Source organism: Camelus dromedarius, chromosome 10 (assembly GCF_036321535.1).
Source record: "Camelus dromedarius isolate mCamDro1 chromosome 10, mCamDro1.pat, whole genome shotgun sequence".
Lineage (NCBI taxonomy): Eukaryota > Metazoa > Chordata > Mammalia > Artiodactyla > Camelidae > Camelus > Camelus dromedarius.
The window spans coordinates 50,967,942-50,993,633 of record NC_087445.1 but is presented as its reverse complement, the minus strand read 5'-3'; the positions used below and the strand labels follow the sequence as shown (position 1 = coordinate 50,993,633).

At 36.6% G+C, this 25,692-nt stretch overlaps 2 protein-coding genes across 8 annotated transcripts in view; one reads left to right on the top strand and one right to left on the bottom strand.

Moving 5' to 3' along the window:
* ERP44 (endoplasmic reticulum protein 44) overlaps positions 1–19,700 on the top strand; it is a 72,444-nt gene extending 52,744 nt beyond the window's left edge. The window contains exons 8-12 of the mRNA XM_010977454.3: positions 1,274–1,390; positions 5,050–5,161; positions 6,122–6,263; positions 17,422–17,524; positions 19,466–19,700. Of these exons, the coding sequence (XP_010975756.2) occupies positions 1,274–1,390; positions 5,050–5,161; positions 6,122–6,263; positions 17,422–17,524; positions 19,466–19,567 (576 nt within the window). The 3' untranslated portion in view covers positions 19,568–19,700. The remainder of the gene's footprint in view (positions 1–1,273; positions 1,391–5,049; positions 5,162–6,121; positions 6,264–17,421; positions 17,525–19,465) is intronic.
* STX17 (syntaxin 17) overlaps positions 1,388–25,692 on the bottom strand; it is an 81,078-nt gene continuing 56,773 nt past the window's right edge. For 2 of the 7 annotated variants that reach the window (XR_004136301.2, XR_010382758.1), the window contains exons 10-11: positions 21,997–22,094; positions 11,378–14,646 (exon numbers count right to left, since the gene is read on the bottom strand). The gene's annotated coding sequence lies outside the window, so the exon portion shown is untranslated. Of the gene's footprint in view, positions 3,392–11,377; positions 14,647–16,072; positions 17,917–20,071; positions 22,095–25,692 lie in introns of those variants that run through there. The other 5 variants (XR_010382757.1, XR_010382760.1, XR_010382759.1 and 2 more) reach the window with 5 other exon arrangements.

The following is a 25,692-nucleotide window of genomic DNA, read 5'->3' as shown; positions in this document are numbered from 1 at the left end:
TTCCACCTCTCTGTTATGCATTCAGTCTGGGACCCAGATTCATAAAAATGCTTCAGTGGTCTGTGACCATCACCCTTATTTGAATGAGAGTAGCCAAGCTCCCAAATCTTTTGGGGTATAAGTTCACCTGGTACTTACCAGGTAATAAGAAGCCCTAGGTTGTTTTTAACCTTTGGCTAAGAAGTTCAGTGTGTCTAAACTTAAAAGTCATTGGTTAGGCCCAGTGATGGCAGCCACAGCTAAGAGGCAAAAATCACACTCTTTTGTCATCCCAAATTGACCTAATGGTCTGTCATTGCAATTTTTCACACACACACACACACACACACAAAATTGGAAATGGATTTTTTTCAATTCATAGTTTTCATTTTAATGTTTCTTGTGGTGTTTTGACACACTGAAGTTTTTAATTTTTGTTTAGTCTTATGAATTTTTTTGCTTAGAAAGCTCATTTCCTATTTTGAATTCATATAGGTATTATTTCTTTAATAAAAGCTTACATAGCGTGACCATCTGTCTTACCAGAATCCAAGTGTCTTGTAGTGTAGTTTGCTTGTTAAGAGCATGGGCTCAGGAATGAGACTTTTAATATCAAATCTGCCGCTTTCCTAGATGTGTAACTCTTGGCTTCTCTGTGTTTTAGTTTGTTCATTAGTGAAAATAGCTATGATAGTACTAATTCCTGCTTTGTGGGGCTGTTTCTAGGATTAATTGAATCAACACATACAAGGTGCTTACAGTGGTACAACAGTGGTCACAGTAAGTTGTCTTAGGTAATGTTAGCTACTTATCATCATTTTAGGCACTTCAAAAATATTGAGTTTGAGTGAATGTGGAAACAGATACCATACTTAATATTAGAGGAAGACAGACCTTAGATTTATAATAGTATCATGTATTTTTCAAGGCTTTTTCACTTGAAGTCTCCAACTTTTTTTCTAATATTTTTGAAGGGATAGATAGCTAAATTAAATCATTAGGATAATCCTTCTTTTCACAATGCCTGCCTGCTATTGATGAAGATACTGATAAACATTTAATTGACCCAAATCCAAAGGAAAGCAGAAGGTAAGCTTAGACATCACAGGCTGGATATTCAGGCCCCTGATGATCACAGAGTTATCTACATCTACAGCCCTCTTTCTCAGAAGTTCCATGTTTTTGTTTCTTTTGTATCCCCTGTAGATTTTCAGGGCTCATAGATGGCTTTCAGGATGCATTTTTGCTAGCACAGATTAGATTTGTTTAATTTTTTCCTATGTTTTTATAACAGCATTCTGCTCCAGATATGGTATACTTGGGATCTATGACAAACTTTGACGGGACTTACAATTGGATTCAAGATAAATGTGTTCCTCTTGTCCGAGAAATAACATTTGAAAATGGAGAGGTATGGGCTTTCTAATGTGTTTTGGTATTTTTAATTCAGATTTTTGAAAGAGCGAGCTTCCTCCATCCATCTTACTATTCTCCGACAGAATTTATCTGTTATAAAAATCACACAGTGAACATAAGTACATCATAGCTATTTCTGTAGTACAAGGCCAGTGGTTCTCCACCTCTGCTGTCCCAGAACCCCACTGTTGTATTTCCTGCAATAGCAGTGGTTCACTACAGCCTTGGAAATGAGTTTGAAAATGCTTCTCAGATAATTCTGATTGCACCCTCGGTTGACGGTCCTTGTTTAAGGGGATTGCTTTAAAAGCAATGTTCTTCAGATTTTAACTACAATTAATTATATACAGTGCATACTTCTTTGCCATAGAAAGGTTTCTGATTCCTGTGCATCCTAAAAGAATGAAATTGTGTTCTTTTTCCATTGTAAATAATGAAAGTAGTTATTGGTTATCATGTAACTGACTTCACTGATCCCATGGGTATGAAATAAAGCCAATCCAAACTCTTAACAACTCCCACAGAAACAAAACACAAAGAAACCTAAGAGGTTGGAGGAACAAGTGCACAGGGCAGTGTCTGTGAGTTACCTCTCTCTGCTTTTACTGTATTCGAAACATATCTTTCATTTCATTTTATTCCTTCATTTTTAAAACTCACAGTCTGAGAATGTAATTAAAAAAAATAAAAAGTTTCTTAAAACGTTCTATATGCATATATATTTCAAAGAATTATAAGTATATAGCTCAGATATTAAATACACAACTCAAGAAATTACCACAGAGTAAGCATCCCCATATAATCCTGAGTCACAGGTCGACAGTTCTGTAAAAGGTCAGACAGTAAATATTTCAGGCTTTGCGGTTCATAGTCTGTGTTGCAGCTACTCAGCTTTGCAGTGTGGCACAAAAGCAGCCTTAGACAATACATAGATAAGTGTGGTTGTGTTCTGGTACGGTTTGCTTGCTTGCTTGCTTGGTCTTTATCAGATGAACATCTCTGCTACTTTTCTCAGTTCTCTGGGCTTCAGGTATGTTTAGCTGAATTAACTTACATTTTTTATTAGCTCATTGAGTCCTCAAAGGCTTAGAAAGATTTAGTAACCTGTCACAGTTATTCACCTGCTCTGGCAGTTTTTACAGGGATGGTTTCAAAACTTAAAGATATAGATGGATTGGAAAACTAAACGAACAAGGGTCTGTCCTTTCTCTCCTCCTGCCCCACAGTAGTTGGTACATTTAATAATTTTTTAGATTTATTACATGCTGTAACCAACTACCCATAAATCCTTTAAACTATGGGGAAAGATTTATTAACCTCTAAGTCTGGTTGTCTTGATATCCCTCTCATGTATTGTCTAATACCTGCTTGGTAAAGAATATGTTGGTGTGGATACGGACATGAGTAAACTTGGAAGCTCTTGCAGCATAAATTATGTTAATATATGTAAATTAGCTTAGCAAATTAATTCACAAAGGTACTTTCCAATTACTACTCTGTTTATTACTTCTCTCTTAACAGTTGTTAGTTCATCCATATTTTTTTGTTTAAACAAAATTGTTTAAACAAAAATTTTGTTTAATTACAAAATTAGTAATTTGTTTACTACTAATAAAGTAATATATTTGTTTTTAGTTTTAACTTGCTAGCTCTTAAATTTTCTAAAGGGTGACTGCTGAGTCTTCTTTCCCAGTTAGTATTTATTCAGCAACATTTGTGTTTTCATTTATTCAGTTACAAGTTGACTACACATTATTGTGTACAAAAATCTGCAAGCAAAGGAGAAGTGAAATAAGATTCTCTGTCTTTAAGGGTTTTCTGTCCAGTAGTTCACATGTACAGATAATATAACATAAAGACCTGCCCCTGTGCCACATGAGGGGCACTGAAAAAATGTTCTGAGAATTTAGAGGAGAAAATTCATTTCTTCGGCAGAAATGGGGTAGAATCAGGAATGGCTTTCTAGAGGAGGCATTTTAGTCCTGAAACAAAAAGTCTAAAAGAGAAACAGAAGTATTAATGGTAATATGGGGTAAGAGAAAGGGGCTGTGCATTTATGTTGAGTGTTGACAGTACTGGAACTGGGCATGGAGATACAGGTAAGGGACCGGTCTGAGGTGGTGATGGAGATTGTTTAACTAGCTGAAGTTGCCAGACTACAACAGAGAAGTCCAAAGATAGAACCATGGAGTAGTAGTTGAAATTAATGTGTGGGGAAAGAAAGATGTGAGCCCAAGAGATAATAAGTGAGGAAGAAGAAATTTTAAGTCAGTCTGCTAAAACATCAATGTGATGCCAGGGGCTGGGGGGAAGAGAGATAGGAAGTGACTGCTAATGAGTATGGAGTTTCTTTTAGAAGTGATGAAATGTTCTGGAATTAGTGGCTTTGTGAATATAATGAAGGCCACCAAATTATACACTTTACAATGGTGAATTTTATGGTATGTGAATTATAGTCGTTTGTCCTTTGGTATCTACCAGGGATTGATTCCAGGACCCCCATGGATACCAAAATCTTCAGACGCTCAAGTCCCTTACAGTTGGCCCTCCAGTATCCCCAGGTCCACATCCATGGATTCAACCAGTCATGGAACCTGTGGATAAGGGAAGGCCAACTGTATATCTCAATTAAAAAAAAAAAAGGGTAACTGTGATGAAAAGCTTAATAATTTATCCTTTGTATGAGTGGAACAGGCTTAACCATGGAAACAGGAACCAGAACTCTTATCCTGTAAAATAGGTTCCAGTTTCAGTTTTTCTTAGGATAAGGACATGGTTGCTTTCTGCTGAGTCAGTTCCTAAATTATAGAAAGACAAGCAAAATAACTGTTAATGGAAATAATACTATTTTGAGGCCCTTTCTGGACTTTTTATTATGAGTCACAACTTAACATTTGTCAGAGAGAATAAAGATCAAAATATGCTGTCTACTTACCGCATTTCTCTTGTATTCTCCAAAAACAATAATAAAAAAGTTTTAAATAAAAATTTTCAAGGTATTTTTGTGTATGTATACATACAAGATATATAAACATACACATATATAGAGGCAAGTATTTGTTAATAATGTTGATAAATTGTATATTGGTTGAAAACTGGGTATGTTATGGGGTTTTTGCTTTTGCTCTGAGTCACACTGTTCAGCTTTGGGTAGGTCTCATTTAAGTTGAGTGGTTTCTGCAGTAAACCTTAGAATAAGCATAAGTTTGCAAATCAGATTTATTTATTGCTGCTATACTCAGTTTTTCAGTGTTATCCATGAAATGAAGACTCTTTACCCCTTCCTAAAATCAAATCTTGAAAAAGAACCATAGTAATTCTTCCTTTGGTCGGCTCATTTTTAAAATGTCATGGCTTCATCCAATACTAGCTAACAGACCAGGCCAGTGGTTGCTTAAAGGCAGATCAGTTCCTACAGTACAGCAATACATGTGGGGCCTCAGAGTGTGTGGTTTCTTTAGGTGGAGGGAATGCATTCCTTCTTCCATTAAGGCATTAAGACATTTATTTACTTACACCCCTGGCCTTCTTCTTCCTGGGATACTGCAGCTGCTGCATGTGATGCGGGTTGGGTTTAAAGTTGTTCCTACCTAGAAAATAGCTAGAGCTGAATGGAGAGGCCTGATAATTCTCACTGAATACTTCTCTATACAGGAATTGACAGAAGAAGGACTGCCTTTTCTCATACTCTTCCACATGAAAGAAGACACAGAAAGTTTAGAAATATTCCAGAATGAAGTAGCCCGACAGTTAATAAGTGAAAAAGGTAGACAGATTAAGGTGTTTATTTTAATCCTTTCTCTTTGATTTTACTTTCTCCTTTTCCCATTACATTCATACTAACACAAACATATTTGGGTTAAAAACTTAAATTATTTGAACTCTACTCAGCCCCTGAATTTACATGAAAACATGGGAATGGAAGGCATTAGTGGAGATAATATGAAGCAGTAGCTTTTTCTTTTTTTTTAAACCCTGATTGTTTTAGCTCTTTAAAATCAAATCGCATGAAAAGTGGGGTCATAAGTGAACGGTATTAGTTTTACGCAGTTTCTTCCAGCACCTTGATATTTGTCTGGTCCCTTTCTATTAGATGGTCCCAGAGATATTGCTGAGAGAACTTACACAGTCTGATGAACATTTACTGTATTTCTAAATGAAAGAAAGTTGAGTAATTCTCTTCTGACTTTCCCAAAGCATCAAAAAGGAATTTGAGGTATCACCAGCTTTCCCTCGTAGTTAGAGAAGAAAGTCAAACCAAGTAAACTGAAGGCTGTGTATAGAGCCATGCCCATATTAGTCACTGGAGATATTTTGGGGTTGAATTAGATTAAAAATCAACCAGTAGGGACTGGAGGGACATCCTGTATGACATGAAGATGGCCCCTTGAGAACAGTTCACATATCAGTTTCTGGAACTTGCTTCCCAGACCTATGTAATCTGCAGAGCAAAAGATTACCCCTTTAAGAAGAATAAAAAAATTCACTATAGCATTTGAATTCGGGTTGAGTTCATATAATTTCTAGTGAAATTATACTCTCTGCCCTATGAGTTAAAATTCTGCCTTTTTAAAGGGTTGTAATATTAAGGTTTTCGTTTTTGTGGTCTGTATTATGCTAAAGCGTGTTGGGTTTTTTTAGTATGTCGCTTTTTATGAACTTGCAAACTTAAGAGAATACAATCAAGAAAGTTCTAATCTACCTCTCCAAATTATTTCTTTTAAAGGTACAATAAACTTTTTACATGCTGACTGTGACAAATTCAGACATCCTCTTCTGCACATACAGAAAACTCCAGCAGATTGCCCTGTAATAGCTATTGACAGCTTTAGGCATATGTATGTGTTTGGAGACTTCAGGGATGTACTGTAAGTATTCATTTTGGTTTTTTTAAATGACTGATATGTATCTCAGAAATGAACTACTGTTTGAATAGTTTAATCCTATGTTGAAACAGTAATACTTTGTTATTTGGACGGAAGGGTTTTTTTTGGGGTTTTTTTCCATTCCAGAGTGTGGTATAACTGACTTTGAGAATTATGAAATATCCCTATAGAAAGCCAGCACTAAATAATCCTACATGCTTGGGAATCATCTCTAAAAAAAATTTTGACCTCAGAAATTTGTTGACATTGAGTTGAGTTTGGTCTTTGTCAGCACAATAAGGAAAGTGGATTTTAATCTTAGGTAGGTTAAAGGAAATGGGTAATATTGCTGCTTATTTGTGATTACGTCTAGCAAGAACATAGTGGCATTTAAGACCCAGGAGATGGCTATGACTAGGCATTTCTAAGGGCATACAGCTAGGAGCCTTTCCAAGAACAGATAAGCTTTCTGACTCTTTTCTCACGTATCCATAATATTAATAAACGCATAAATCTTGTAACTAACCACAGACATGAAATTTTTTTCAGTTTTCTGAGATGTTAAGTACAGTTGTAAAAAATGGAAATGTTTCTTCATATTAGTTTAAGCAATACAGGTATTAATTCGAATTAAACCTCTTCTTTTCAAAATTCCTTTAAATATTCCCCCCTTTTTATGTCTAAAGATTAATTGGTGCAGTTAGGATGATTTGAAGTCCTACTGCAGAATGAATTACCTTGCTCACTTCCAGATATTTCACTAGAGATGTGATTGTTTGATAGAAGATTCTCAGTCCTAACATACAGGAGGCCTAGGTTTGAGTCCTTCCTTGGTCAAATCACTTACTTTCTCTCTTCTTGTTTCTTTACATTTAAAATATGGTTGGTGATGTGACCTCCCTAATGGGATTGTTACAAAAATTAATGAGATGATGTGTTTTGAACCATAAAGTACTTACAAATATTAGTTGTTTTTATTTTACCTACAATCAAAAGAATACCACTTAGCCTATTAACTAATTGAATATTTATCCAGGCCTTCTATATGACAGTTGTATAATATAAACCAAGTCATATAAAAACCGATGGTTTAAACTTTACTAAGACTGGATCCCTGTCCTCAAAGAACTTACAATCAGGTAGAGAAAGGAGACAAGCAGGGTAGCAGGCAGTTGTGTTTTATAATGTTGATAAGTGCTCTGACAGAGTTCAACAGAGGGTCATCCGATCCAAGATTTCTGGAGATGTGACTGCCTAAGGTAGGACCTAGAAGTTTATCATGGAGGTGAGGAGACAGGGCTTGGAGAAAGGTGACATTGGCAGAAACAAGTATAGAGACTGTTGGCTGAGTATGAATGGACGGGAGGGGCACTGCTCTGGGATGAGGTCAAGAGAAGTAGGGGCTTGTTTATGGAAGCCCTAGCCCTTATTTGCTGTGTTAGGAAGCTTGACATCCTGAAAACTATGAAGAGGCAATGAAGGGTTTCAATCAGGGGATTTTTTTTTAAAGATCACTCTCGCTGCAAACTGGAGAACAGATTCAGAATAGAATCTAGGAGGCTGTTCAGTAATCTAGGCAAGAGTTGATGATGGATAACCAGTAGACGATTCTTGAATGAATGAATTACCTAAATTCTGGCAGTAGCACTAAAGCTAGAGATGAGACATGTTTAAAGTGGAATAGGAGGACTTGGGATTTCAGTAAATGGGGGAGGTGGGAGGCCAGCAGTGATGGCCAGGAATCTGACTTGGACAGCTAACTGGGTTGTGATGCCACTAATTGAGCTGGGAACTCAGTGGAGGAGCAGCCTTGCGGTCAAGACGGGGAGTTCCCTTTCTTGGCATGTTGAATTTGAGGTGCTTGTGGGCCACACAGAGGAGTGTCCAGAAGGGAGTTTACATGGCTCTGGGATTCAACGGTGAGATAAGGGCTGGGTCTTGAACACATGAGGATGTAGCTGAAGTTACTGAAACAAATGATATGACCTAGAACAGGATTGAGAATAGAACCCTGGTGAATACCAACATTTAAGGAGAGGACAGAAGAAGGAACATGTGCAAAAGACTAAGGAGGAGGAGGAATCAAAGAAGTGAAAGAAAAACCAGAAAAAAGTAATATGATAATTGAAGGAGGAACACTTCTAGCAGGAAGAAATGTTCAGCCAGAAGATAAAGATGAAGTATCTGTTAGATCTGACCCCGCACAAAAGTCTATATTGTAATGAATTGAAGAGTGACTATTTGATGAAGAAATTAAGATTTGACATGAAAATTCTTGCAAGAAGCTAGCCTCTAAAGGGAAAGAAAAATAGGGAGATAGCTCCAGACAGACATGCATTGAAGTAAAGTTTTAGTTTTTCTTCCCCCCTCCTCCCCACCCCTTAGAGTACCAAGAAGCTAAACATGACTAAATGCTTGTGGGACAGAATCACATGGAGTGAGGAGTTATTGAAGAGATAGGGAAAAGAGGAGCTAAGTGATAAAGCAAAGCCCTAAGGAGCACAGAGAGAATGAGAAGCAAGGAAAGGAAATAACCTCCCCTCTCTAGTGTGAAACAGAGGAAAAGAAGGGTGCAGCATTTCTTTTGAGTTATTTGGGGATTGTCGTGTTAGTGACAGCAGCAGAAGACGGCTGAGGATCCTGTCTGATTCTTGTTTTTAACTATGGCTAAAGAAACAAGATCAATTTCTGAGAGTGAGTGGCTGGGCGATAATTGAGAAGGCAGGACTATGCTGGATTTAAAAAGGAAAAGTAGTTGTTCCCAGAAATCCACCTTAAACATCCGTATCTCCCTAACATCCCAGCATTGATTTGGATAAAAATTGAAACTCACATGGTCCCCTTAGCAAGTGTGTAAGCATTAACTCTTGTGCTAGGCGGAAATGTCTTAGCTGGTTCCATGTCCTCTTCCTCTTACCTCGTCGGCTTGCTTCCAGAAGCTGCAAGCTCAAGCCAGAAGGACAAGCTTTTTAGAAGAGAGGGCAGCTGTTCTAGTAGTTGAACTCATGCTGCAAGAGCTTCCAGGCAGTGACTGTGCTTGGCATTAAAATGCTACCCTGCTCATGGGTCATTTACATGAAGTCTGAGCAGTACATTTCCCTACGTTTTTAGTGGATAAATCTTGGGTTGATTATTTACTTCTTCCCTTCACTGGAAACTTACAGCCCTAATTATAAAGTCTCAAACTAGTGGAAGTCAATAGGATGCTGACTCAGGTTAGATTTACCAATCGGCAACCAAAGTATGCCCAACTTTGGCTTTTGTTCCTAGGAACATTGTTACGTATCACGGGACACTTGTGACAGATTCCATCTTGGCTATCTTAAGTTTCTTCCTCCAGTTCTGAAGTCAGATTTAAAACACTGTAGCACTTCTAATCTCATCTTGGTGTCTGTTTGTCAGAGTATGCAAACTAAGACAAATGGTCATATTCTTTATCACATGACCCAGTCCCCCTACCCTCCAACCATAGTTCATCATACCAAGAGATGGGCACTTGACCAAGAAAAGCTAATTTATCAGCCTGGTGCGAAAATAGACACTGAGCCAATAAGACTGGGCAAAGAAACATGGGAAATGATCTTCTCTCATCCTGCAAGTGTTCAGTCCTGTGAGCAAGGAGGGAGATAAGTGATTGTATTTGAAGCTCTCTGAAACAAATTACTTCTTTAATTTCTCCCATAGGTGCCTGATTTCCCCTCCTAGGCACTGTTCCCGCTAATATTTTTTTAATTGTAAGGTGGCACATGCTGTGTGAACTACAGACAGCCTCTGTGAATAGATGTTAGTGTTAAAAATCAAATAAAACATGCGGCGAATCTGACACATTTAATAGCGTGTGTAATTGTTATTGTGCTGCATGGTAATTAAGGCTTAAATGATAAGCAGTTTCCATAAATTACTGTAATTACTATTACTTTTACTTAGTAACTCAGCATTTCTGGGGTCAACTAGAGGAAGTGTGGTTGTGGTGAGGAGAGAGAAGGCAGATTTATGATGCACAGACTCCTCCCATGCTAGAGGCAGGCACTGGTGGGGAGGTGCTACCAGTGTTCTATTCGTCTCTTCATTTCGGAGAAACTGAGGTTTAGGGAGGTAACATAACCAGCAAGGCCACACACTAATCAGTGGCAGGACTAGGATTCATGTCAGAGTACGTAAAACCCCCAAATCCCAAGCTTATAACACTTGATACCAAAGCAGTTACATTTTCAGTATATATAAAAGCAACGTAAATGTGAATAATGTTTGAAGAGACAGTATTTACTAATACCCGAAACTGAATCACAGATATATGAGTCCTTAGGTTTTTTTCTGTAGTTCGACCAGATTTGTTTCTTACCAAAACTAAAGGAATAGATTTTATATGGAGATAGGAATGGGGGAGAATTTTGAAAGTCTAAGAGCACTAAAGGACAGGTCTAGGAAATGTTCTCCAGCTCCTAGAGGAATGATGAATGGTGGGATCTGGTATAAGACTGTTGAAGGACTTTCTAGAGAAAATTGTGAGCAGCAAATACCCTACCATCTGTTCCTTTACTTAAGGGTTCTTATATATAAACTGCTGTTTGTTAGAGCCCCAGTGACGAGGGCAGAGGGAACAGCAGGACAGACTTCAGGTCACTCCCAGGAAAATTAACAGGCTGCTCTAATGCTATTGAGTTCCCCAGCTTTGGGCTCTAGGTCATTTATCCCAAATGACTAAATCACTGAAAAGTATGACCATAATTCCTTCAACAACTCATCCTGATAAAGTTGGCTGCAGGTGATTGGCTGTGTTAGCAGCAGGGTGGGCATGGTTGTGGTGAGGAGATGAGAGGCAGGATGAAACTAAAACAATACCGATACCGGGTAGGGGGAGGTATCTCACTAATTAAGCAATTTGGTCATCTGCTATGACGAATTAGCCTGTCTCCTTGGCTGTCGGGGAACAAACCAGGAATTGGATGAAATGATAGAAAACTTGGAGGGACAGGTAAAAGAAAATTTTTAAAGTAGGTCACCATTAAGTTCCTTTTTAACTCTGAGAATCTAGTTTTGTTCCTCATTACCTAGGGGGTTCTTTTTTACCCAAATGAGGCTTTTCTTAAGTGGAAAAATGATGCCAAGAAATCATCTTAAAAGGCAAATTTTATTTATTTAGTTTTTATTATTATCTCTTGCTATACTAACTGCTTTGTGACAGCTTAGTAGGTGTTCAATAAATGCTTTATTTTGCTTTTAGTTTAATCTGTTTATTATAAGTTTAAGAGTTTGATGACTTTGAATGTGTTATGTGTGGACTATATCCTAATATTTATCAACTACCCCTTTGCCCTATTCCCCACCTCTCCTATTCATCTCTGTAGTTTTGATTCTCTGAATGTGCCTCTCCGTCAGCCACTGGGCAATATATACAGTGGTCTGGGTCCCTAAACACCATTTTTATTTTCATATAACGTTCATATTGTACAACTGATATTGATTATGTAATTACAAGTACTTTCTATTTTACAAATCAGTCCAGTGTATTTTACCTTATTTGGTCCTGCCAGCAAAATAGACATCAAGCACTGACAGAGCCAGGCACAGTACCAGCCCTACTTTATATGTGTTTTTCAGTTAACCTGTAACAAACTTATAAGATAGGTATCATTTCCACTTGTACAATGAAGAAGTTAAGCTCTGAGAGATTTTGTAACTTTACCAAAATGGAGTCACTGAAGAAGCAACACAGCATTGTGGTTAGGTGCAGACTCTAGATCCAGACTGCTTAGATTCAAATTCTGTTTTCTTACCTACTAGTTATATCACCCTGGGTAATTTCTTACCACCTCTACGTCTCTGTTTCCTCAGCTGTAAAATAGGAATAAAAATAGTGGCTGCTTAATAGGATTGTTAGCATTAAATTAATGTGTTTATCTATGGTTCTGAGAACACTGTCTGATGCATGGCCAGTGCTATTAGAAGGCTAGCTGTGATTATTATAGGCAATAATATATTCGGACTCAAATCCAAGTCTGTTAGACTATAAACACAATACAATTAAGTTAAATAAAGCAGTTCTCATTTTACATATCAGCAAGCTGATGTTCAAAGAGGTTAAGTAACTTAAATGGCAGGATACAGTGTTTTTACACTGTAATACATGAAACAAGTTCAAGCTGCATCATTGTATAAGTTGAATTTAAAAGTAGTAAATAATATTAGGAAATTGAATCCAGTAACATTTGAAAACAGAATAATATATCACAATCAAGTGGGCTTTATCCCAAGTGTGCGAGGCTGGTTCAGCCTTCAAAAAACAATGAGTGTCATTTGGCATTTACTGATCACATCAACACATGCAGAAGCATTTGACAAAATTCAATATCCATCATGACAAAAATGCTTAACAGACTAGGAATATATGGAAAATTCCTCAATCTGATAAAAAAAATTTACAAAAAACCTACAACTAATGTCATACTTAATGGTGAAAGACTGAGTACTTTTCACTTAAGATCAGGAACCAGGCAAAGGTGTGTACTCTCTTCACATATTTGTGTTTGTGTATGTGTGTATTAAGCACATCATTTGTTCCTTATTCCTGATTATAAAATTTTTTATCTTCCTTGTGGATAATTCTGAAAGTTTATAAAATGCCAAAGAATTTAAAATCACCCATAAATCCACAAAAGAGATCTAGACATCTGTCTGTGTTATAAAATTAGAGCCATGCTATTTTATGAATTTTCTTTTTAACTTGTCCACACATTGTAAACATCTTCCCATGTCATTAATGTTTCTCCATTATTTCTAATGGCTGTATAGTTTGCCTTTCACTAGATTGTTTCATGATTTGTTTAAATAACCCCTGTTGTTTGAATCCAGGTTTTTCCCATGGAAAAAACCTCTGCTGCTAATGGGACTTTACCAAACGTATCCTCATTAACCATTCTTACAGTTTTTGGTGCTGTGGAATACTCTGCTGTCTACTTGAGTTCTATGGCACTGTCATCATGATTTTCTTTTCTTTCTTTCCTTTTTTTTTTTTTTTTTTTTTTTGGCTCTTTCATTGTCTTTTACTGATTGTGCTTCTTTGACTCCTTGTAGTAATAATCAGTGCTGTGCTGCCCAATATGATAGTTACTAGCCCTATATGAATACTAAAGTTAAAAATAAAATGATACAAAATTTAAAAGTCAGTTTCTCAGACACAAAGCCTATTTCAGGTACTCAATGGCCACATGTGCGTAGTGGCTCCTGTATTTGACAGCACAGATATACAACACTTTAGGTAGTATGGAAATGTTAACAATATTAATTCTTCTAGTTCATGAACGTAGAATATCTATCCATTTATTTGTGTCTTCTTTCATCAATGTTTCATAGTTTTCAGTGTACAGATCTTTCACCTCCTTGGCTAAATTTCTTCCTAAGTATTTTCTTGTTTTTGACAAAGATGTCCACTCTCATTAGTTCTGTTTAATGTCATACAAATGTCCTAGCAAGTCAATACAACACGAAAATAAATAAAAGGTGTTTAGCCTGGAAAAAAAGCTATCTTTCTTTGTAGATGACATGATTGTATATGTAAAAACTCCTAGTGAATTTACAAAACAGCTCCTAGAACTGATAAGTGATTTTAGCAGGATACATGGTCAACTTTTTAAAAATCACTTTTATTTCTATACACTGAGAACAGTTGGAAATCATTAAACGTTTGGAGTACCATTTATAACAGCTCCAAAGGAAAACATTTTTAAAAAGACTATCTAGGTATAAATCTAACACAATATGTACAAGATCTATATGCTGAAAACTACAAAATGCTGATGAAAGAAATCAAAGACGACCAAAATAAATGAAGAAACATCTATTGGAAGACTCGATTCTGTTAAGATATCAGTTCTCCCGAAATTGATCTATAGATTTAATGCAATCTCAGTCAAAATCACAGCTAGATTTACTGCTGAGTAAATGAGGCCATACAGGCTCATTCTAAAACTTACATGGAAAGGTAAAACTAGAAAAACAAAAATAATATTGAAAAAGGAACAAAATTGGAAGACTCATACTACCCAATTTTAAGACACTATAAAGCTAAAATAATTAAGACAGTGTATTATCAGTGAAAAAGTAGGTACATAGAGCTGTGAGACAGAATAGGGAATCGAGAAATAGACATGAAATATAGTAATTGATTTTTTTTTAAAGGTGCAAAGACAGTTCAGTGGAGGCTAATCTTTTCAACAAATGGTACTGGACCACCTGACTATCCTGATACCAAAAAAGGAAATTCTTCCTATAAAAAATTAACTCAGAATTGATTTTAGACATAAATGTGAAAGGTAAATTCTTACAAGTGAATATAGGAGAAACTCTTCATAAGCTGGGGTTAGCCAAAGAGTTCTTAGAACACTATCTGTAAAAGAAAAAAATTGATAAATTGGCTTTCATCAAGTTAAAAAACTTTTGCTCTGCAAAAGATCCTGCTAGAATATAAAGAAGATATACAAATGACATATAAACATGAGAAAAGGTGCTCAACATCATTATTCATTAGACAAATGAAAATTAAAACTAGAATGAGATCCCATTATACATCTTTTAGAATGGCTGAATTAAAATACTGATAATACCAGATGTTCATGAGGATATGGAGCAACTGGAACTCTCATGCATTGCTGGTGAGGTTGCAAAATGATACAGCCACTCTGGAAAAAGAGTACCTAAAGTGTGAAAATATAATTGAATTTATTACAGCAAGGGTCCATTTGTTTTCCTTTTTAGCAGATAACCATGTTGTCTGTTTTCTGGATAATATATTGTTGATTCACTGATTGTTACCTAATAATGATGGATAGTTTCTAGACAAAAGCTAGGTAAGAGCTCTTTTGTAATCTGTTTTTCTACCACATCAGTTCAGATTCATCCTATCTCCTCTTTGCCATTTTGCTCGCAATTCTTTCTCTCTGTGTGTTGACAAGGAGGAAGAAAATCTGTTTTGAATGTTCTTTATGAATCTGTTACATTTAAAATTTAATTATAAATTATTTCTTGACTAGCAGAAGTAATTCATACTGTATTGGTTGCAATCACTTTTGAACCTTATAAAATAAACTAGCAAGGGCTTTATTTTAAACATTATAGATTATTTGCAATTCTTTGAATTGAATGGATGTATTTTAGCACTTTGCAGTGGATGACGTCAGATTAAATTTAAACTGATATCCTCTCAATGTTTATCTCTGATGCAAGTGCAGTTTCCTCTGTACCAGAGAACCTTTCAGAGGCATTCTATCAATACAGCTACCTGACAGTCATTTGTATTTATAAACTGTGCATTTGGCACCTGCTGGCCTCTACTGCATTGGAGCTAGTGGGGAGCCAAAATGGGTGTACAATGAAGTTATTGGCTGTTACATCACAGTGGGAGTTATTGAAGAGAAGAAACAGCATTTGCAGGACCTCAGGAGAGGATAAAAGGAAACTAGTAATATTAACACAAGCAAGCTATGCTACCAAAAAAGCAGTGATTTAAAAAGTCAGTTCTACTGAAGGAATTAAAATGTTTGTAGACCTGTATTTTAATTCTTGTAACAGATATGAAAAACAGAGGGTTTCTATTTTAAAATATAATGAATTTTAAAAATAACATAATCTCAGTAGAGGATAATTCATATGAGCAGAAATATAAATTAAAACAACAATGGAAAAATGCTTAATTTCTGAAGAAATGGAAATTCAAATGCAGGTGTCATTTACTTATGAAATTAGCAAATCAAATGTTGATTATAAAAAGAGATAAATGTGCTGGCAAGACTTCAGAAAACAAATAAGTAGACAAGTAGCAGTAAATATTGATATTTTATATCTATAATTTGCCCACTTTGTTAAAATTTCTTATTCTTTAAGTCATCACTCCTACTTTATCAGATACAACAAAAGGAAATAATTACGAAGAAAAAAGGCTGATGTATAAATCTGCTTAGCTTTGTAATGGTCTGTTTTGCTACAGTGCATGTTTCTGTACTGCAGATTTGCTCACACCATGATTGGTAATTAGGGGAATGATGTCAAGTATGAAGTGAGTTGTGTTGGTTCTTGTTATTTTTCTCAGTAATTTGAACCCACCAAAGAAAGATTTTTCACCATAAACGACAATCCTTAGTGGTGTATAAAGAACTTACTTTAAAAAAAAAAAAAAAAAAAGAGCCATTTTCATGGCCTTGAGAAGTGTTTTGCTTTTCACAGTGTTAAGCTAGCCATTGAAACTGCCTGTGTGCTTGAAGAAGTTGTGAAGACATTTCCCCCTCTGGTTAAGAAAAACATGAAAAAGCTACACCCTGGTTTAGACAGTTTTGATAAAACTGGTTCTGCTGGCAGTGAATGCCCTCAAAGACCTGCATCTCAAAAGAGGACTGCTAAGCTCCAGGTTAAGGTTACATAGGATCATATGGCTGACACAGGGTTCAGATGCTGGTGGAGGCTGAAGGGTGCTAATATTTTTGTTATAGGCTCTTAGGAGTACTCTGGTTACAAAGCTACATAGTTTTAAGTGGTTAGCCCCTAACACTATTTTTCCTTTGAGCCCCTATTATTTTTAGTGTAATTCTGCAGAACGTAAGTTTTTTTTTCAGTTATATGTATTAAGGAAAATATATAACTGCCCAACAGTAAAGGAATAAGTGTTGATAGATCTAATGTATCTGTTACAGTAAGCATGGAAAATTTTCTATAGAATAAATGTAAGAATTAGAACACAAAATTGAGTATCTCGATATCATGATTACAACTGTAAAAATGTTTGACATGTACTTGGCCTGTTAATAGTTATGGTAGGGTGGTGGGATTGTAGGTAAAAAAAATGTTTTTAACATTTTTTATTGATTTATAATAATTTTACAATGTTGTGTCAAATTCCAGTGTAGAGCACAATTTTTCAGTTATACATGAACATATATATATTCATTGTCACATTTTCTTCTCTGTGAGCTACCATAAGATCTTGTATATATTTCCATGTGCTATACAGTATAATCTTGTTTATCTATTCTACATTTTGAAATCCCAGTCTATCCCTTCCCAACCCCCGCTAAAAAAATTTTTAATTGTTTTTAATGCTGTGAAGTAGATAAAATAGAAATAAGTCCATTTTAATAGTTTAGGCTAAAATTTAATTTTACTTTGGTTCTAGAATTCCTGGAAAACTCAAACAGTTTGTATTTGACTTACATTCTGGAAAACTGCACAGAGAATTCCATCACGGTCCTGACCCAACTGATACAGCCCCAGGACAGGTAGGACTCTTGTTTGTTTTTCAGTATGAACTCATTTTTTTTTTTTTCTTTTTCAATTAATCTTGAAGAGGATCTAAAGCTCTTACATAGCCTTAAGTTTCTGCTCCTGAGTGCCTTTGTATAGAAATTCTGAGCAGACTCTAGATAATATACAAATTATGTTCCTTTAAAAATTTTAAACCTTCAGAAAAGTTGCAAGAATTAGTTTCTTGATCATATAAATTAAGGTGGTCTGGGTATGTCCTTTGTGGAATATGGCTATAAAAGGGTTAAATACAGTTGGCTTCATATAGAAGTCAGAGGTAGAAATTAGAAGCAGGTAGATTAGTGAAGATATCAGTGGATTCTGTGTATTGTTCAAGCCTTCCTCTGTGGCTGGGAGACTCGCCGCACTATAAAGAAAATAATGATCTGGTATGATTGCTGACCCATCCAAAGAGCCCTCATTGCTGCAGTGTTCATAATGCTCCAAAGTTATGGTTTAATGCAGCTTTTCCATTTGAGATTTAGAATGTTTGACAACTATTTATCAACAAAATTTTATATTTTCTTGATAGATATTTTTTAACCTGGGAATTATTTATGACTTGTAACTTCTGTTATAAGTAAACTTGTTAGAAGTTACGTTGTAAATTCTGTACAAGTTCCTACTTTGTTAAACACCTCTAAATTTGCATCTTGATGCATTTTCATGTATATTAATTACCATTATACTGAGGGAAGATGATACATACCAAAACTCATATTTCATATGCCCAGAACTTCAATCCACTGTTTTGGCCAAAGAACCACCCCATATTAAATAAAAATAAGAACTAAGTGACTTTTTCTTTAAGAGTCAAATTAAGTTCAGAGTTAAGCGTTCCCTTTAGCTATCTAATGACGTGCTTTTTCCTTGAAATCTGAGGTCAGATTTTTCTTTGATAATTAAGCAACGGTAGAAGCAGGAAACCTTTGCTGGCAGTAACCCAAAGTAGGCCTGCTTAGTACTTTATTAGATTAAGAAAAGCTGTAGCTTGCCATCATTGTATTATCCTGATTTGTTTTTGCTTCTCCTTTAGACACTGAACTGCTTGTATTTATTCATCTTTGCATACTAGTACATAGTAGGCAAATACATGTTCATTTCATAGTAATACATGTTTTGTTTAATTAAGCTGAAATTATATCTCAGCAAAAAATAAAAATGTACTGGGGAAAGAGACCAAAAAGGGAAATTTCTAGACACTTTGCTTCCCAGTATAATGGGAATGTGCTATGATATATGTACATCAGGTACTATATGCACTATGTGCCTATGTGAACTATAGTAAATGTTAAAACAATGGTGAATAAACATGTTTGCTCTTGAGGAGCTCATGGTATGAAGGATAAACTACATTGTCTTTTCTGTGAAATTCTTAGAAGTCACTCTTATAGTTCCTCTGTATATTTTTATTTACTATTGGTGCATAAGTAAAATACTACAAAAACTAATTTCTTGCAGTACTGAAGTGTTTGTTTTCCTCCTTACATCAACTATAAGTTTTGATAACTGCAGGCATCCAGGTCTCTATCTACAGAGTAGGTGCCTTTAATTCTCTTAGCAGTCATTTGTAAGCATTTAGGCCAACTTAGGGTTATGCTGTCTCTACAGAATAGTCTAGGAAAGCACCCAGGTGTCAGGTATTTTGTTTCCTTCCCTCACACCCCAGGAACTGGCATCAAGTCCATAGTTAATGGCTCTGTGGCAGCCCTGCCCTGGAGGGAGAGTCTGAGTTAAGGGCATTTGAAATGGGGAAAGCAAGATTTCAAACTTAACTCTGGTCCTTGACACATAGTAGCTTTTGATTATTAAGCAAATAATTATAGGGCAATTACCGTTCATCTAATAGTCTTACTAAAATATTATAACTCCATAAAATATATTGATATAAAACTGTTTCATTCCTTCTCTTGTAGGAAGTCCAAGATGTAGCAAGCAGTCCACCTGAGAGCTCCTTCCAGAAACTAGCACCCAGCGGACATAGGTACACTTTATTGAGGGATCGAGATGAGCTTTAAAAACTTGAAAAACAATTTGCAAGCCTTTCAAACAGCAGCATCAACTTACGTGGTGGAAATAGTAAACCTATATTTTCATAATTCTATGTGTATTTTTATTTTGAATAAACTGAAAGACGTTTTGGGTTTTTAATTTTTTTTCTCCCCGACTCAAAATGCATTGTCATTTAATACAGCCTCTTTAAAAAGAAAATCTGCTAGGGTTAAAAAAAAAATAAAAATCAAAGGCCTATCTTTGCTTTAAATCTGTCCTGTAAAATTTTAATAAATCAAGTGAAAGGTGACATTGCCAGAAGTAGACCATTAACTTGCACTACTAGACTAGGGAGGGCTTAGGGATGTTTCCTGTTGTAGTATGTGCTTTTCTTTCTTTTCTTTACATATGATCAGTTCTGTTGGTATTTTCATTATCATATTTCTCAAAGCTAAGGGGGTATATATTCTGAATACTTGGGAGGGAATAAATTAAAATTTTCACACTGTGTACTGTGTTTTACTGATTGGTTGGATATTGCTTATCAAAAATCCCATAGTGGTAATTTTTGGACTCTTAATGTGTAACTTAAACATAGTATGAAGAGGAGGAGAGCCAGAAGCCAGAACATTTGGCAGGAATTGTCCTTATGAATTAAGAAAAAGAAAATGAGAAGTGTTATTAAATTTGTTTGTCTCTAACAAAGTGGCATATGGACGGCATTCAAAACTTTGAATTATACCTAAATCTAGGAGAGGGATACTAGGGGACTAGGTTACCAATATTGAACTAGATGACTTTTAAGGCTCCTCCTATCATGACACAAATTTCCAAAGAGAAAAACCAGCAGAAGAAATGTATTTCAATAATTCTAACTTTCTTCTATCTTGTAGTCTTGTTATAGTTGTATAGGTCAAAAACAAAGACAATAAGGCACGTTTTTTTTTTTTTTTCCATTGTAAAATTGTTAGAGGACCCTGCCCACCTCTAGATTTCCCTGATTTCCTAGGCCTGCAGTGTACAGTCAAATGGGTCCACGTGCCAGGCCTCAGCACTGCCAGGGAACAAAACCAGAGGGAGAGGACCCTCCGTGTCATATCAGGAAGCCCAATGCCAGAGGACAGGTTCCAGTCGGCTTTCCTCTGAGCCTGGGTTGGTGCTATAGGCCAAGAGTCATTTTATACTTGGAGTCTAAGTCAATCCCAGTTTGGGGAAAGATTATTTTTAAGCTTAAAAGGCTGACGTGTGCCATTATATGTAGTATGTAATATATGTAACATCTTCCAATTCTTTTAAAATAAATATTTATAATAGATATTTAATGATTGTTATTTTTTAAAAACAGCCTAAAATTCTTAGTTATGCATGACTTACCCATCATTTTATTCAGAATAATAAATGTTAATAAGGTAGTAAGGGGCATGTTTAGTATATTTTACCAGACTGTTAAATAGAAAAGCAGGACAGAGATTCCTAAAGGTTGGGCCTTAAATCTGTTCTCTTCATTGCTTTTAATCAGTAACTTTAATGTCAGAGTTTAATCAATAACTTCAGGTCAGAGGATGGACCAAATCTGAGGTGGTCAGAATAAAAATCTACAGATGTTAAGCTAGCACACAAAACCAAAAGCAGCACATGCAATTGACTGGAATAAATTTGTAATCTTATATTTGGCTTTAAAAAAAAATAAACAAAAGATAAATTTTAAGAATTGGGTTGCAGATAATTGGTTTGAGAGTAGTTATTATAAAGGTGTCAGGGAGTACATGTTCACTGTGATCTGAAGTAACTGAGTGGCTGTTTAAAGAGTGAGTGGATCTGAGGCTTTATTTTAGCATTCATGCACATAGGGACTTAGGCTTTAGCCCTGCCACCGCCACTGTCTCCTCTAGAGTGTCAAGCCACTGAGGGCAGTGGCACTGGATTTTATGCCTGTATCTCCAGTGTCCAGCATTTCTGGACACTTAGTAGTCATCATCACATGTGTATCGAATGAGTGAGCTGTGCTCCATGACCTTGGGTAATTTTGTACCCCTGAAGGGCTCAGCAATCATCAGGACTTGGTGCCCAATTTTATAAAAAGTCATTAACAAGCTCAAGTGTGAAACAGCAAAATGCATTAGAGAAAATAGGTTCTTGCCAGAGGGCCAGTGCAGGGTGGGGGTGGGAGGAGGCCTGAGGCTAGGAAAATGAGAAGGTTGGAGCTTACTGTGCCAAGCCTTGTATGCCAAGCTAAGGAAGCGGTTTGTACTGTATCTTATAGCCAATAGAGATCCATCAACAAATTCAAGCAGGGAAGTATGTTCATAATTAAGTTTGAGAAAGAACACTCGCGGCAGGTGTAGATACGATTAAATGAGTCCAGGAGAGGAGAGGTAATAGCCAGAGCTAAGAGAGTGACAGCAGAGACGGAGAGAAACAGATACGAGAGATTCCGTAGGGATCTGTCACTCACAGTTTAGACTTCTTCCCCTCTGAACCACGAATCAAAGAATGTTACAGGTGGAAGTCTTCTCATTTTATCCAGTCTACTCCAGGCCTCAGGCTCCTCAACTGTGAAGAGAGGGGATACTAGACTAGACTCAAGAACAATCAGGTTCTTGCAAAACCAAAATTAGAAACAGGCCCTACTGCTTGTCAGCTCACTACCTTTTCCAGTTTTTCAAAAATTGTTACAGTATTGAGGGGGACCATAAAGGGATGAAAACGATCTTTAGATGAAATTCTGAACATTTTTTAAAAAGTTAAATGAACCTAGAGAAGATGGAGAATGGGCATCTAAAACATCTCATAGAAAGCTCTCTGATGAAGTCAAGTTGTCAAAGACCACAGATAACAGAAGGAAAAACTGGCATGATAAAGCCCCCAAAGAGGAAAGTGAAATATAGAAGTGTTTGAAATGTTGAAGTTCAGAATGAGCTTAAATTTGCAGAAAATGCTAAAGTTGCCAAGAAAGACTTAAAAAACCTGAGTCAGGGCAAAAAGAATAGATTAAGGAGTGTAATGGATTAATAATCAGGAAAAGCAAACTAACTCAATTTTAATTTTTTTCTCTCTGTAAGATCAGGTCTACCTGGACAAAAACAAAATGACATAAGGAAAATCACAAAAATGAGAAGTAAAAAGATCTTGTCACCTTGAGTTTTAGGGCTCTTTGGCCCAAACTGCAGTATCCCAGAGAGCTGCTAAATGTTGCAAATGCTTTTTGTTAGCAACTACTGGGAATTTTTGAGACACTATGGAGAATTATAAGGTAATAGAAGACTGGAAATGGACAAACAGTATTCCAGTTTTCAAAATCATTACAGTTAAATGGCTTTAGGTGTTTTCTAAATAAAATATCTCATGAACCAAACTGAAATGTTAGTAGACTGTATTTGGGGGGAAGATTTACGTAGCTGTAAAGAATAATCCATTTTTAAACCCAATATTTAAAGACCCTGAAGACAGTAAGTTGTTTCAGGACTTAAACTGTTTTATGCTGATTATAACTGTTCTATGTGTTCATTAAAACCGCTATGGTTTTATGGATAATACTGCTGCTTGGCAACTGTTTTTTAGCTGTGTTTGAATTTTTGTATATATTTCCAAGTAATAAAACTATATTTATAAAATATTTCTTTGAGACTTTTTACTAATTCAATTTGTCCTATCATATTGTGAACATTTTCTCAGAATCCAGATGACCAGAAGCACAAGATTTTCCAGTTTTAAAGTTATTCTTTAGATTATTTAATTGCACTTAACTCAGAATGGGAAGTTATATGAATCCATGTGCCAGTAACTCAAACCTAGCTTTTGGCTGAAGCATCAAAGCTCCCTCTTGTAGAGCACACTGGGGAAGGGCTGGCCTGACCTTAGAGAATAGGTTTTGGAGTCACTGGAAGAGGAAAAGTGCAGCTTACAAATAAACTGCTTCTATAAAATGCTCCTTTTACTCCCTCTCCCCAACATTGCATAGTAAATTCCTTCTGTCCATCCTTCAGTGCCCAAGATGATTATCAGCCTCTGTGGTCCCACAGCCCTTTATTTACGTGTTCTAGGGCACCCAGTCTAATAGAAGGTTGGAAGTCTATGTATCCCTTTTCCATATCACCATGTGAAGCAAGAAACACCTCTATCTGTATTCCCAGAAATCTAGAGCACTGTGAGTGATTAATCTCCGATGAAAAAGAAAAAGCCCAATTATGTAATAAGTAAACGAACAAATGAGTGAATTAAGGACAAAAAAGCATCACTGTAACTGAAATGGACTCAGCTGGGTCATCTGTGACTCTCAGTTACCTGATGTCTAGTCACCTTTAATCCTATATTCTAAATTAACTATGGGGGTCCTAAGAGTTTTAGTCTAGAACACATTAAAATTTTACACCAACCCAGAGATACAGAACTTTCAGAATGACACTGGAGTGCCCTCTTGGGCAGTGCAGTCTGACACAGGTGCAGAAGTTTGCCCACGAACGCCACACATTTTCTATCAGGTAGATCTGACCCCTAGCTTAGTCACTCCGCCTTGTGGAAGGACAGACAACAGTGAGTTGACAAAATACCATGTGCGGTTTACAAAATGCCGTACATTCCCCATTAGGCAAGCATTAATCTACTGTTGCCAGGCTAAGGATACAACAGTGAACAAGAGCCTCCCTCTTGTGTCATGGAGCTCAAACTTAGTGAGGAGCAACACAGATGGGTGAAAAGGCGACTACAATAGAGTGCAGCCTTAGGGGTCAGGAGAGCCTTCCCAAGAGAAGTGGTCTTCTTGGCTAGGAAAAGAAGAAGCTGTATTCTTTCCTAAACTTCTCCCCTCCAGGAGCATTACATTAATAGAGGCTGTCGTTCTCTATTAGTATCTTTCTGTAATAGCAAAGTGTTGCTGTCATGTTTCTCTCCCAGCTCTGGGCCACTCAGGTAAAAGATCCCAATACTTGCCCGTCTGTGCTGTGTCATGCGTTTTACTTACTGGGATGGGTGCCAGGGAGGAAGCTGCATGCCCGCTCCCTTCATGCCATGTGTACACTTGCCTAGGGAAGACCAGATCAGTCTTGGAAGGCTGATGCTTTGTTTTCTTGCCCTAACCATTGCCCAGAAGAGGAAGAGAGCAGGGCATCCCTGGCCATGCACATAGTGAGAGGGAAAGACAAGTCCTCTCTTCTGACTTACTCTTCATAATTCTTCATGTCTTCATAATGAGCATTTCTTTCTGATTCAAAACATTGTTGAATAGTCTACTTCAGAAATTTTCTAGGACTAGAAGGTAAATTCCTTGCTCTGTGGCTTCTGGAATCCAAATTTACCCCTTCAATTACAGACTTGCCCAAGCTCAGTGTTCTGGCACCTTCTGTTTTCTGGTTCCTGAAAGATCACTGGTGGTGCTTCACGATCAATCTACAAGTTCCCACTAACCTTACGTAGTTTTTTTATCTGAGCCTAGAAACTATAAATTCTTTTAAAACACAGATTTTTTTTTTTTGGTAACCCCATGCTTATTTCCATTTCCTGTGTAACTAGGGTGACCATGTAATTTTTTCCTCCAAACCAGGACATTTGAGAGTGATAGGGAGCATTAGTAACAGTTTCACCAGGACGTGAGATGTAAGTCAAGACAGTCCCAGACAACCCGGGGGGTGTGATCGCCCAGTTCCTAACCAGATCTCACACATTCTCATGTTTGGGTGTCACTCTTAACAGACATGAAAAAGATTTACTTTCCACCAATTATCTGTCATCATTATACCACCTTCTTAGTAACTAAGTGTTTTGAAAAAGCTAAAGAATTCTTGGTATTTTTATCAAGTCTCCAGTGAATTTAAGTGTCTCTCTAACACTGTTCATGTAGGTACATGGTAATTTTTCATTAATGTGCCTTTCCTTTAAACTTTGGGGAAAAATAACAGTAACGGTTACAACAATAACAGCAGCAACTAACATTTGTACAGTTACTATGAGTCAGGCTCCATTTAACATGTACACATTTTTGAATCTTCATAACCACTCTGTAAGACAGGCAAGGTACCTGGGGAGGTGGGGATGCAGGGAGGGGAATGCTAAGGAAGTCCTGAGTTGTTGGCCCCTACCTTAACCCAGAGAGGAGGAGCCATCTGTTATGAACAATAAAACCTAGAGAGTAAAAAAAGGGAAGTAACACCTAAAA